The 15,044-nt window shown below is 35.1% G+C and overlaps 1 protein-coding gene across 8 annotated transcripts in view; it reads right to left on the minus strand.

Annotated features, from left to right (window-relative positions):
- NBEA (neurobeachin) overlaps nucleotides 1-15,044 on the minus strand; it is a 460,815-nt gene that overhangs the window by 53,706 nt on the left and 392,065 nt on the right. For all 8 annotated transcript variants that reach the window (XM_088067905.1, XM_088067892.1, XM_088067894.1 and 5 more), the window contains 2 exons: nucleotides 13,099-13,218; nucleotides 1,921-2,073 (listed from right to left, as the gene is read on the minus strand). In XM_088067905.1, coding sequence (XP_087924031.1) covers nucleotides 1,921-2,073; nucleotides 13,099-13,218 — 273 coding nt within the window. The remainder of the gene's footprint in view (nucleotides 1-1,920; nucleotides 2,074-13,098; nucleotides 13,219-15,044) is intronic.

A 15,044-nucleotide genomic window follows, 5' to 3' on the forward strand; every position in this document is an offset into this window, starting at 1 on the left:
GATATTTCTCTAGTCTTACCATCAGTTTGTCTGTCTCCTGGCAGTCTGAGCATACTTACACACATGTGGAATCAGTCATTACCTCACTATCAAGTCCTGCAGCCCTAAAGAAGCCTAAATGCTATATTCTAAATTCTTGTAAGCAGCTGTTTTCTTCAACAGCACAAAACTTTTCAGTGGAGAGCTGCTACGCTACCTTCTAAAAGAAGGAATTGCACAAGGGAAACAAAATAAACTAAAGCTTAAGATTTTTTCAAATTATCTCTTATCTCTATGCACTCTTATAGTGCCTTTTATCCTCCTAGTAATAATTCCAACATTGTGGAAGATAAGATTAATAAAATGCAATTTAAGATAAAAGGAAGATTCTTTACAAAATTTAAGAATGGAAGTCCTTAATAGGCATCTCTCATTATATCCCCTAATAGGTGGCAGCTTCCTTCTCCATTTTCACACTTTTGTTCTTTCAGATGTCAAAACTAAACCTCTAGGTTGACTATAGTGTGCTTACACCTGGGCTCAGTTTGGGTTTAGCCACAACCACAACTCAAAAAAGGGCTCTGTGCAGCAACAGGGGCACTCCAGAGACACCAGCCTGTGACTGCACATCCCACACTTGAGAATTCTAATGGACCCCAATGATCCTTTTAGTACACCTCCTTATTTTCTAGCAAAATTGCACTTGAACTTCTTTTCATCAGCTGTGACAATTACTAGTTTTTAAAAAGAATTTTCTAATACATGCGGTATAAGAGAAAACAGTCAAGAAATGTTGTTCAGCTTCTTCCTGTCAATGACAGACTAATCTATCAATGACAGAATATATTTCTCCTGGTTGTGTAGTACATTTCATATGTCTCAAGTGATGAGGTTGCCATCACTTCCTTAAGAGACTGTTGTACATATGTCAAACCACTTATTCTAAATGGAGGACACTTCTAAATCATCTACATCTAGGAATAAGTTTGTTTTTACAATATTCTATTCTCTTGAACTTCATAGAACTATTTTTTTTTCTATCAGCTACTGAAGAACAATTTTCTTTAAATAGACAGTTCTTAAAATTAAATTACCAAACTGATCAGAAAAAAAACCCCCAACAAATCAACACAGATAGATTTTCAATGCTACCACAAAAGCACTATTGGGAATAATGCATAAACTGAACAGTTCAGCAACTGTATGGAAACCCACACCTTACTGCAACCATAGTCCTGAAAGAAAAGCAATATGCATTTTAAGGAAGAACTATTTCCACAACAAAACCATAAATTGAAGTATTGCTGGCCAAAGCATCTGAATATACCTTGCTGTTCCTAAACATTACTAAAAGCATACACATGTATTAATTTTTTCTATTATAAAATAATTGTCTATCAAAATTTTAAAAAAAATCTTGCATCAGAAATGTTCTTTCTACTTAAATTTTGAAGGTCCCATGATGATCAGAGAAGTTCTTTTGCAGAATTTCTTCAAAGACTGCAGTTGTTTGCTTATGTTCACATTTCTACACTTCCCGTTCATCTCTGATGAACGGGAAGTGCATACCTTCAAGTGAATAACAACTACAAGATGGCTTGCAAGATATCAGCATTTATAGTATTCTTTTATTTTTTTATGTAGAAGATGGTGTGGAAGAACAGATATAAATTTTTCAGGCTGTTTTGTACTGCCAGGCTCATGCACGTCTGATGCTTTTTCATGAGAGAGTAAATAACTGAATTTAACTTTCCATAATTTGGGCACATGGAAGGAAAATCTACTATAAAATAAAGGGTTCTGTCAAGCAAACAGAATGCAAATTCTCCTTCACTTTTTTTATTTTATTTCTCTAAATCTATTTCTAGAGAGATGAAAAACAGAATTAGGTTAGCTTGCTAGAATGTGGAACCCCTTAGACTAAATTCAAGTACAGCTTACCATCCTGTTGATACGGACGAAGTCTTCAGGCTTCTTGGCCCATGGAGGGAGATCAACGTCATTCACAACAATTTCATCTTCCCTGATTCCTAGATTGTATCCATTACTGTTGACAAACATCTCGGGTAGGTAGTAAAATTCTGGAATTAACTCCTAGAAGGGAGAAAACACACAATAAGACATCACATTTAACAGAGATGCTAAATGGTGCTCCCAGGATCAGGCTCTCTTGTACTACATATTAAAGCATTCCTGGTCTTGTTTATGTTTCTGTGCACTTTTTTTAAGAAATTTTATGACCCACTTTCTTTGACTTGCAATCAAACGTGTTCTGCATAATGAAAAACTTTGTTTTTCCTATATCTGTTTTTATGAAAAGCACAAATTTAGACAAGGCAGTGCATATGAGTAAAGGAGACCACTTCAGAATAAGAGGTACAAGAAAATTTATGCTGAGCCTTCAATATGAAAATAGATTTGATTTTTTAATTACTATTTAACAAAAATATGTAAAAAGGGAAAATTTGCAGATATAACAGTGTTGTAATCTTGCTTTCATTCTTTAATTGCATAAGCAAAGGTGCTAAGTTGATTATCAATATAATGAAAAATAATACATGGTGATCTTTTTCTACTGTAAGAAAAATTCAAGAATACACAGAGTGAAAAATATCAGTACAACAAATGTCTTTCAAACAGATATACATCATACTTAAAATGTGAAAGATCAATAACTGCAACATATAATAATTATAGGTAACTTAGGGTGTGAAGTTTTTCCTATTTCCCAGGACAGCTAAACAGGAATTCATTTTGATATAATGAATATTGCTCTTTGTTTCTGTTATTTTAGCATTAAGTATTGAACTGCAATAGAAACAAAAATGCTTTAAGGCCTGCTTTCTCTTCTCTAATATCCAGATATGGATTAAATTCACCAAATAACATTGTTAAAAGCATTATGGCATTCAGTTGTGTAACTCGATCAAAACTGATGACACGGCACCTGAAATCTGAGTCTCTTTGTGGTCCTTTCAAAGGCTGCAGACGTGCAAAGCAAAAACATACCCCACAGCAGACACAAACTTATCTAATTAAATCTGATCTCCAACTCCATAGAGAATAGAGCAGTTAAAGCATCCTTTCAAATTTATTAAGTAGAAAAAAAAAAAAAAGTGTATTTTCTACAATTTTAAGTATGTTTAGGAAGGCAATTTAATTACTTCTTTACATCATAGTATAGTAATATAGGTTAGACTAAAATGCTAATCCAGTCAGTATCTAACTGGTATAAAACATTAACCAAGTGAGACATGCCTGAACCTGAATAACTCATTATGAAGCAAGCTGCAATTCCAAGCAGAAAAAAATAATTAAATTATTAGATGTAGTACATAATAAAACAGCAGCTAGAGAAAAAAAAAAAGCCAATGAAAGAGAAATCTTGAATATCCTATAATGTTAAAAGAAAAAAGATTAATTTAATACTTAAGTTTTATTATACACACCTCTAATTTATTCAGAGTATTTCTAAAAGAAAACTTATCCCCTTCCCCCAAAACATGATTTACTAAATCTCGGGTTCCAGAGAAAGCCTTTTGGTTTTCTCTAATGGAGCCCAAAGAAGAATGAATGATCCTCACAGCTGGAGAAAACTATACAGAAATCTTTCAGGACTTCAACAAATCATTAACTCAGAACTCATAACCCAACATATGTTACCACACAAATCACTGACAAACTAAGAGCATTGCCTTAAAAAAAGGAAGGATTCATAAGAACCTCAGAAATATCAAATAGTCAAAATTAATCTTAAAGCAAATATTCAAGTGAAACAGAATTCATTAAGGAAAAAGTTAGCAAAGTTTGTTTCTACTTTGTATAAAAGCCTTGAAGCACATACCACTAGTTTTGATTACTATCAATTTTTACTCAATGCAGTGGCATACTAACCTGCAATGTCACAGCAACAGTGTCATATGATTCCATTAAAGAAATGTTATTTGCTAAATTCCCTTTTTCAGTTTTAAATGTCATAGCGTGTAACTGTGGACTTTTACATCTAGCATACCTGAAAGATTTGTGCTACCCAGAGACACATCTAGTGTTTAACTGAATTCTACTAACCTTTTGGTTGTTGGGGTATCTTGAAAAAAAGGGATTTAAGTCACTGAGTATTTTTAATGGTATTTCTATTTAGTAAGTTTATCTTTGTTGCTCTTTGCTTTCAGGGTAATTTAATGTTCCCTTGTCTGGTACAGCAGAAAACATAAATAGAAATAGAATAAACAAAAGTATGTGATTAACTTTCTTTATAAGATTTATTGTGTTGTGTATGTTTAGTTTGAACTGTCTTATTCCTGTGCTCTGGAAATTAACCAGTGCCAGACTTCTAAATCCTCTTCAAATAACACTCTCCCTAGAATCCTAATCATTTCAGTTACACATCTCCTGGTAGGTTGTTTCAGGATTTTTTCACTCAAAGTAAAAACACTAAACATAGTATTTAAAAAAAATTAACTAACCCACTGTATTATAGTCTCAGAATTATCTTCAATGGTTTTTTTAATGCAGCCTACAATTATGTTGCTTATTTGAGTGCAATTTAGCATGAATTGAACGTTTTCTTGAAATGTCTCATGTGACCTTTCCCAGATACTTACATATTTCCCATACTTTGTATTAACCATTCAATTTTCTTTCATAGCTTTTGATATTCCTCTTGTAATTTTGCTGTTTCTACTATTTACTAGACTAAGAAACCACAGCACTTAAAAATAGCTCAGATAAATATATCCCCTTCTCATTTCTAGAGGATGAATTAATATATACTAAAACACAGGCCCAGTATGAAAGCCTGTGGCACCCTGTATGCATGAACTTAAAATTCATGTATTTAGCTACTTAGAAACATAGAAATACAGCCAAGAAAGAGATGCATGATAGAAATTTTGTTTTTATGTGTACACTGTTTATTCTGCTGTGCGAAATTGAAGATGCTGTCTCCTCTATCTCATGCCAATGGCAGGCAGTGGCTGGGGATAGAAGGGCAAATATTCTCTTCCCCAGGGTCCATGAGCATGTTTCGCTAAGAGAAGTATAAACTGGGAGAGGCAGAGAGAGGAAGGATTAGCAAGGACAGTGAGGCAGCAAGGATGGAGCCCAGGAGGTTTCTGGGAAAAGGAAGGAACAGACAGGAATGAACCTCAGAGGAGACAACAAGATGACAACTGGGGCCCAGAGAGAATCGTGCTAACTAAGAAGCCACTGAAAGCTGCAAAAATGCACAAAAGAATGCAGGAAGAGATAACACTAGCAAGGGCTAGAGCTATTTTCAAAACCTATTGACATTTTTCTCAGCCAGAGTTTGGATTTTCTTTGTTTTACAAACAGGTATGTGCCAGTTGATATTCTAATAAAGATTATGACTAGAGACAGCCACTCTTTTGGTGCTTTTTCTGTTACAGACAGGGAGCAGGTACCTCAAATAAATAGGTGTTTCAGGGTGATATTTAGAGAGGTGTCTGTGTCCATTCCTCCATTCCAGATGAGGTTCAGCTATGACAGATATCCTGCCCTCTTGTCTCAGATCTGAGTGAGAGCAATTCCATAATTCTTCTATCAACTGGTCTCAGTGTTCTTCATCTGGTGAAGTTTTACCTAACAATTGGTCTGAATCCTTCATTATACAATCTGAGTCCATTCTCCCTTATCCTAGCTATCAATCCATCCCAAATAGAGAGAAAAAAACCCACTGTTTTATCTTTGCATTGTTTATTACATGTTTGAAAAGCATTATTTACCAGATTTACAGCCTTCAAGTTCCTAAAAGCCTAAATTAAGGACAATGATGCATTGCTCCATTGTTTTTGGTACAGAAATGCAAAATATCCCTCTAACTTTCCCAAATCAGCTAGCATAATTATTGCTAAACAGTCTATAACTTAATTACTTCTTTATATACTTTGGCCATATCATATTTTGTCACATGTTCATCACACAGAAGCCAAAGTAAATGTTTTTGTCAGCTTTTGTAGTCTTTACACTGGAGATGGAGATTGCATACTTTTCTGACAGCATCTGCTATTTTTCATTCATTTCAGAGGAGAGTGTAATTTGTCATGCAACACAGCTTTTTACAAACCACCAGCTTCATACTTTAGAAGTGTCATTGTTAAATTCACCCTGTAGATAGGAACAAGGAGACTCAAAAATTAGCAGGGGAAAAATGTATCTCAGAAATACTATTTACGTCAAGGGATAGGACACAGAGGACCTTCTGTCTCCCAATCTGCTTTCTGCTTGACAGACAAAATAGTTGATAAGAGGTTTCTAAAAACTCCTATTGCACTTTCAGTGGCACTAGTGGTAAAATGCAAATGTAAAGCCAGGTCTGTGCAAAGAAGTGCTGGTTTGAAGCTACTGTGACTTTGAGAAATTCAGGTTTCAAGCCACAAATGTTCATGAAACACAAATCTCAAAATATTTTTTTCCTACAATACACACATTGTGTCAGCCAGTGCAAATCAAGACATGAAAGAAAATATCAAAACAAACAAACCCATAAAACAGCTCCCCTACAAGTCATAGCAGGCATAAAATGAGGGAATGCAAAGAAAGAAGACACAGAAAGTCAATGTTCTTTTAAAAGTCTGGAATTTTTAAAATATTCACATACCAATTAAGCATTTTAAATGCATGTGTTATTGTATGCAACTCAGCTGACCTATAATTTTGCATTAACTGACACTATTCAGTAAATGTTATTGGTTTCATTGCTCTTGCCAAAATATATTAAAGGTTCTAAATAATGCTTTCTGAATACATTCCCTGTCATGGGTAATTTTTTACCACAAGAAATATCTAGAGTTCAAAGAGTTAATAAAAATAGGGATTTTAGTGATCTAAATCTATTTGCAGTAATTTCTGTCTAGCTGTCCTTGACATTTCACCAGCTGGTAACCTCCTCTGCTCCCCTTTCATTCACACTTCTAATAAGACAGGTTAGCTTTCTATCATTTAATAGTCAGCTGCCTTTCAAACTGCCCAAGAAGCTTGGCTCTCCTCACATGAAGAACAATGCAGTAAAGCTTCTGAAGGGTGTATAAAAAAAAGCAAAACGAATATTATAACAGACATTTCTTGCCTGTAAATGTGATCTCTTTTTTATTTTAACAGTTATACTAAAACCCCATGGTATAGTTAACAGTACTGTATGTCTTGTGTCTTCATATAAGAAAACATCCCCCAAATGCATTTTCTAATTTACAAGCCTGTGACAAATCCAAACTGCTGAGAAATTAAACTTTAAAAATATGTCTTCAGGTGATAGAGGATTGCTATTAACACTATTATAATTGTACATCACTTGCATCAAATCTGATATTTCTGTTTAATATGTTTTGCTAAGGGTATACCATTTTATGGCCTCCCAATGAAATCAAATTCAACCCAGACGTTTTCACTTTTCTAGTATAATTCACTTCAAGGTTTTAAAGCTTCAATTTCTTTTCCTTCCTTCCTTCCTGCCTTCCTTCCTGCCTTCCTTCCTGCTTGCCTTCCTTCCTTCCTTCCTTCCTTCCTTCCTTCCTTCCTTCCTTCCTTCCTTCCTTCCTTCCTTCCTTCCTTCCTTCCTTCCTTCCTTCCTTCCTTCCTTCCTTCCTTCCTTCCTTCCTTCCTTCCTTCCTTCCTTCCTTCCTTCCTTCCTTCCTTCCTTCCTTCCTTCCTCCCTTCCTTCCTCCCTTCCTTCCTCCCTTCCTTCCTTCCTTCCTTCCTTCCTTCCTCCCTCCCTCCCTCCCTCCCTCCCTCCCCCCTCCCTCCCTCCCTCCCTCCCTTCCCCCCCTCCTTCCCTCCCTCCCTCCCTCCCTCCCTCCCTCCCTCCCTCCCTCCCTCCCTCCCTCCCTCCCTCTCTCTCTTGCTTTCTTGCTTTCCTGCTTTCTTGCTTTTCCTCCCAAAAGGTTGATCCCCTGGCATCCATTAATTCCACAAGAGTCTAGTACTGGGTCAATCAGTCAGTCGAGTTCCTCCATTTCACACTACGGCACTTTACTGACATTTTGTCAGAGCTACCTTTCCAAATTCTAAACAGACTATTCAGAAAGTAATATAACAAGTTTGAGAGGTGTTAGGAAAGATTAGTGTCTGAACAGGAGGTTCTCGGGAAGTCAATGTTACCAAAAACTGGAGGACGGGGGGTTGGTTTAGAAAGGAAAAAATGTGCAAGCTGACTGGCCAAGTTATGGTCATTTCCGGGTGACTTGCTTCCTCAAAGGTCAGCCCGCGAATGTTCATTCTTCCTCCAGCTTGTACTGATTATCTCGAGAGAAGGTCGATGTTGATAAAGGGAGACACAATAAAATAAACTCTGTTATCCAGGTTCTCCCTTGTGTGTTTCCACTCTAACACAGCACATACTGTATTAATTCTGTTTCTTCCACTGTAGGTGAATGAGTTTCTTGAAAATGAACCAAAACAAGCTGAGAGTAAGGGACAAAATGGTCTAACTAAATCTTTTATCCTTTGTTGAGCAATAATCTATTGTACACTACATTTTTCAAAGGTGGTCTACTTTTTGCCACAATTTGAGATGCCAGAATTACAGCTTGTTTTCAGGCTGATCAAACTGCTGCCACAGCCCTATCTTCATTAGTTCAGTGTAAAATAATTCAGTTCCAGAAGAGAACATATTCAAAGGGGAGAGGGAAGGAGGGAAAAGGAAGGGAGAAACAGAGAGGGAATGCCAGGGAGGACACAAGCATGGCAGGAAAGGAGCTGGACCTGCAGAAATGTAGCTTCCTAAAGAGATACACATTCTTTTGCAAATTTCAGGTATTTGGTTTCTAAATTTTAATGCAGTATTCTGTGAAAGTGGTTTGGATGTATTTTTTTAGACAAATTGAGGCTGTAAAAGAGTAGCTGTGGAAAGTGTCTGCAGCACTTAACAACCTCAGTTCATTAGTTAAAATTGACCTACTTCAGCACTTACAGAAGCCCTTGAAAATAATGTACCTAAAAGTCCTCTTTCTTAAAGAGTAACTGATGTAAAAACCTTCTAGATTTCACTTTCCTGAAAAAAATATATATTTAAAATTAGACCTTGTTAATAAAGAATAAAGACAATTCATATCATTATTTAATACAGTACTTGAGAGCAAAAATTGTGGCCATCTTACAACACACAGCAATGAAGAATGTTAGATTAATTCATTGCACATGCTGTTTTAAAATTATTTCATAACCTGTGCCACAATAATTAATGAGATTAGTAAAATCAGAGATAAATGTACTTAAAGCAGCTCAGATTAATTTCAAATGTATGATAAGGAATACATTAATAATGAACACTTGCTAGTCTTAACAGTTTCAAAGTCTGCTACTTTGATGGATGGCCTGCATTCCATGCACTAAATATATACTATAAAGACTCAAAAAATCTTTAGGATGGGAAAAGAATTTACAGCATTTATATCACAAGCAAATCCACACTGCCAAGCCCTTCCCCTGGTGTACAGCTACATGTGGAGTCAGAAGAAGCTACACAAGTATACAGAAAACTTTGAGAGCATGCCTTCAGATTCGGTACTCACACACAACCTATCTTCGCCATTGCACAATCTCTGCTTTCTAACAGGACTGCTGGATAAATACTAGAAGTTGCCACTAGCTGACCACCAGTTTTTGAATGATTCACACACACTCTCAGAGCTGAAGCTTTTCTGTTGTGCTAGACAGTGGATGCTGCTCTTACAAGAGTGACAAAAATGGGCAGAAATTTTGAGGGGGCTTCATAGTAGTTCCCCAAACCTCACTGCTTTTCAAGTTCCAGAAAACTTGATTAAAGTGTTTGAAAAGCCCGCAAGGCATTCTAAGCAGAAGCAAAACTAATCTGAAAAAAATAGGTATTTGTAGTATTAATAATAGTTAATTTCTCTATCATTTTGCAGAATGAACTTCAAAGCCTCAGGGAAAAGTTGGCCCTGATGTAATGTCATTGAGAAATGAAGTTCATTAAGATCTTAAGCAGCAAACAACAGCAACAATTAGCTGCTATACTCATTCTTGATTGATCACTAAGAAACAGACTCTGCAAATCAAAGGGCCTTGCCAGTACTTTGCCAGTCTACTTTGAAAAAAAAAAAGTTTTACAAATAAGGAGTTTACTGCTTCCCTTTGTGAGAATGTTCAAACTCAAAGAATACTCAACTTCACCCTAACTTTTCATCCTCTCTTTCTTAAGCATTTTTCCACTCTGATCCCTTTCCTCTGAGGTTTACCTCTTTGTTCCTTGACACATAATTCTTCCTTTCACATGTTTGCATAATTCATAGCATTTATGTGTTTCCACTTCAGGCATTAATTACCCCATACATACACACATTTTTCTACCCCTATCCAACTCCTAAAACACATTTTTTGTTCTTATGGCTAACTCCAGTTTAGGTAGACCTTACACTTGATGGTTTCCAGCAAAGAAAGAGCTAAGCATTTGCTTTGTCCAGCAAAAATTCATACTAAAAACTGGACAAGAAAAAGAAAAAAACCCCAACCATATGTTCTCTGAGAACATAATAGCTCAGAATGAATGACGAATCTGACTGTTCCAGGTGGAAATTAGATTCCACGAGATAGTCTAGTCATTATAACCTAAGGATACACCTTTGGTATCATGATAAGCTTTATACCGTCCTGTTGATCTTACAGTTTCCTTCTTAAACTGAAGACAAAATAGACATGCATTGACATATTTTGCTTAGGCTATTGAAGTGTACCTCAGTAGATTTATTCCAGTGCTGTCTTTGTATTAATATACAATAAATTATTTTGGTGGTGCAATACATCAAAAGCTGGTATTAAATCTCCCATAATTTCTATAGAATTTTTTTTAGATAATTTATGAATGCTTTCTATTTGTTTTAGCATCTCTTAAAAATTCAGCTCATTTTTGAATCTGCTTTTATTCATCTATTTTCATCTTAAGCTGAATCAATTCAAAATAAATCAATTCAATGTTATTTTCCATACCTACCTTCCCTGTATCTTCATTAATTAACAAAGCCCTATTTTAAACAGCATCTTTAATCCCTAATGTATCCCTGAACAGACAGGTCAGGGATTATCTGGAGAAAACATTTATTGGCTAACATACCTCATCTGTTACTCCCATATTAGATTTTCTGTAACAACTTATCTCTTAAGTAGTTTTTCTCTTTCTAATGGCATAACAGAAATTTGTACATCTGTATAAATCTGATTTGGGGGTTCTACAGTATACTGCCAAATGTATTCTGGAACACATTGTTTTACAGTCTTTCCCCTAAAGCAATTTAGACCCTTAATTTTTACTATTTTACCTGCTATCCCCAATTCCATTTTTTACATTCAGTAGCATTAAATATAGCTACTTCATTTCTTCACCTTTTGCCTTCCTTCTCTGAAGGTATCTGGTTCTGAGCATCTTTTTGATATTTGTTTTATTTGGATAACTTAGGGGTTTGTAATACAAATACATTTTGCATCTGTTATCCATCCTTAATTCCTTCATCCTTGCAACGGCTGGCAGCAGCAGTTTAAATTATCCCACTTGGTTCACAAGACTCCTGGTATTTTCAGACAAACATTTCAGTTAATTGTTTTACTGATAACTCATTTGGTCACAATCCTTTCACAAATTATATACCCCACTTGAATACCATCTCTCTGTCTGTCCACAGATATTCCTTTATCCTTTGCAATGCCTTGATGTATTTAACTGCCCTCCTCCTGTGTACTAAAGCCAGACAAGAAGATTACAGTCACTTCCAACCGTCTTCCCTTATTTCTCAGTTTAAGGCTCTTATCCTTTGTTTGAGCCCCACTCCTTGGAATTCACTTTCCCAGATATTCTAGTAGAATTCCAGAAAAACTAGATTTCATTGAAAAGTGAAAAAAATCAAAAATGTCAGCACTTTCAAGATATATCAAATATAGTAGATATTACCTCAAATTACTTCCTAATATGGAAATTTCCTCTGTTTTTCTTACAGGGGTAAGAGTGATGCTACTTAAAAACCCATTGACTTCCAGAGGAGCATGAGTAAACATAAAATAGTTTGTAGGAGGTTCAAGTTGATTTCTTTAAAAAAGCGTTTTCTCCCGCATGTTAGGATGACCATACAATTTGCAGTTAGCTGTTCTAATTAGTAACTGAATAACAACATGATTTGTCTCTTCTGAGACTGTTGGAATACTTATGTAAAGAGGAGCCCTGGAATAAAAACAAATCAACAAATCTACATATTTTTTTTATTTTTTTCTTTGCCAAGACAAGTAAAAAAATATAATGGCAATATAACCTTCAATTTATCATTTCCTAGTATAATTGGTAGTATATAAATAGAAGAGAAACATATTCACTATAAAAAAGAGGGTTTTTTTTAAAAAAAAGAGAAATTTTTATAGTGAAGCCTTTACCTACTTTATTACTAGAAAATAAGAATCAAAAAGGGACCATATTATTCAAAATATTTCTAGATTCTTGTTTCCTTCTGATAAAGTCCCATGTCTATGAACAATAACCCTTTGTATTTAACAAGGTAAATACAAAGGTAAGGAATAAATCACCCTGCTCTCTGGCTGTTCCTGTATATAGTGTAGAAGTTGTTTTAATCTAATGTGTATTGTTGCATAATATCCCCAGGCACATTCAAGTAAAAGCTAAAGCTGTACAGAAAAGCCAACATTTTAAATGGGTCTTGTCATTAATGCTTTATTAATTGCCCCAGGCAATGCAAACCCAGAGCTAGGCAAGCTATAACAATATGACACTTTAAGGTCAAATCCAATTCCTGCTGTGTTTTATGGAGTGGGCCAAATATTGAGTTAACAGCAGGAAAGAACAATTTATTGAGCTTTTCTCCATCTCCTGATTATCTGATCTAAATTAGATCAGTTAGGTTTTTTTTCTTTAAAAAAAAACCCCACCTTTTGTCCACTCAACTTCAAAGAATCTTTGATTGTTTTTGTTAGAACAATAAACTTTATTAACATCCATTTATTTACGCTAAATCTAGTGTACTGAATATAAAGAAATGAGATACATATAAATATAAAATATAATACAGCACCTTCTTTATGTTTACATAAACAAAATACCACAATGGAATTGCATATTTATCAATTTATTTAGTATATATATCTTACCTTCACATCTGAGGTATCTCTTTGGCTGTTCCTCCAGGACCTGGCCACTGAAGAGAAGGTTCGATCTGGGTGGTCAAACTTGCCATCATTTGCATTTAGAAAGAATGTTGTAAAGGGCTCCTGTAGTTAATGAAATTATGACAGATTAAGAAAACGGTACAAGGACTCGTGCAGCAGGTTTCTGTCAAAATCCAAAAGCCTTTTGCAGGTCAAAATATGTCATAAAGGCAACATTATAAAAAAACATGTCACCTCATAGTTATATGTATTCATGCACTGCGTGAATATGCACTGAATATGCACTGGTTTCTGCGCTGAATATCTGAGTATATTTATTGGCACTAACACATTTTGCACAAACAGATCCTGAGTTCTATACCATAAGACTAATTACTAATTACTAATGTTGCTTAGTTCCAGTTCACAATGACTGCCTCTTTCACTGCATACACCATAAACACACTCCGTGTTATTTATATAACTGGGCTTTGCTTACTCCTTGCATGTTGGTATGTCAAAATCTTTTAAAAAATCCTATCTCTAAATCTTTCTTGTGTTTTCATTTAATTGGAAGGAGCTCAGTAGGTTCCATGTTGCCTCAAGGTGAGAAGAGTGGCTCTATGCTTGTTATAGACTATGCTTCCAGTTTTATCATTATTTTGAGGCAGAGGTACAGAGATGAAATATTTAGAGTCTTTACTTTTGCTAATTCTATCTGAAACCATATCCCAGTTCTTACTAAATGGAAACAGCTACCAGGTTTTGGGGAGGATGAGTTAAGGTATTAGACAGCCTGAATAACCCATTTTGATGTCACTACATTCAATTGCAGGGAAGGGGTTAATAGTGGACCAAACCCTTAATTTGACAGTAGAACCTGAATACTGAGATCATTGGCAGAAACCTGGATTTCCACCACTACCCCATTAGCTCTCTTATTTAACTAATAGTTGGCAGTGTGCCTACAGGGATGGAAGTTGCTCCTTCCTCTTTGTCAGAGTCTCACGGGGAATATTTTTAAGAAAGTCCCTTTCATTAAATTCATACCCAAACTTATTTCATTGCATATCCTGATCATTTAGAAATTTTGTTAATCAAAGCGGTTCATGATCACCAGATCACAATTGTTAATACACTATTACTCATCTGTTATTTGAATTTTATTCTAAATATTCTCTGTTTCCTTCTATGAAATTTTTTAACAAGTCAAGGAACTCCTCCATTAATAAAGAATTTTTGAAGGAATTATGCCACATTATACATATTGTTTGTAAATTGCCCCAGATGAAAAACATATGAAAAAATTCATGTTTACATAGTCCTTAAGAGAAATTACAATACACATAAAGAAAGCACAGATGCAAAAACAGTGAAAATATCCAAAAAAAAGAGGAAAAGATGGAATTCTGACTTCCAGAGACCATTGTTTCTCCACCATTATTCCACATGTCTTCCCAATCAATTTTTTCTATCATGCACAGCAGTCAACACAGGCTAGTTTCCTTTCAAAGAAGAAAAAACTAACCAAATTTTCTCCTCTTAAAACATGGGGAATTTGTTCTTAACAGACACATTCAAAAGAATAGTATCTCATAAATATACTTCCATCCATGCATTTATTCCAATCAGAGAATCCTAATATCTGTTAAATAATTAATTAAAATAATCAAATTAAATACAAAATCATGACAATATAATTTTTTGTTGGAGGACCCTAAATCTCATTGCACAATGGCTTTATTTGCATTTCTGAATATTGAAAGGCTGTGTGGTGAGGAAGAGATTTATAATTTAAATAGAATATTAAAATTTAACAGTAGCTCAACTGGGTGAGTAATATGAACTACCACAAGTAACTGAAATATTGAAAGAAAATAAGCTTTTATTTATCCAGATTTTCCAGTGCTCCTTATAGTGAAATTAATGTAAAATATCAGTGAAAATGT

The sequence above is a fragment of the Pseudopodoces humilis genome, chromosome 2 (assembly GCF_049639895.1).
Source record: "Pseudopodoces humilis isolate 2021_Gansu_Grassland_sample_001 chromosome 2, ASM4963989v1, whole genome shotgun sequence".
In the NCBI taxonomy this organism is placed as follows: Eukaryota; Metazoa; Chordata; class Aves; order Passeriformes; family Paridae; genus Pseudopodoces; species Pseudopodoces humilis.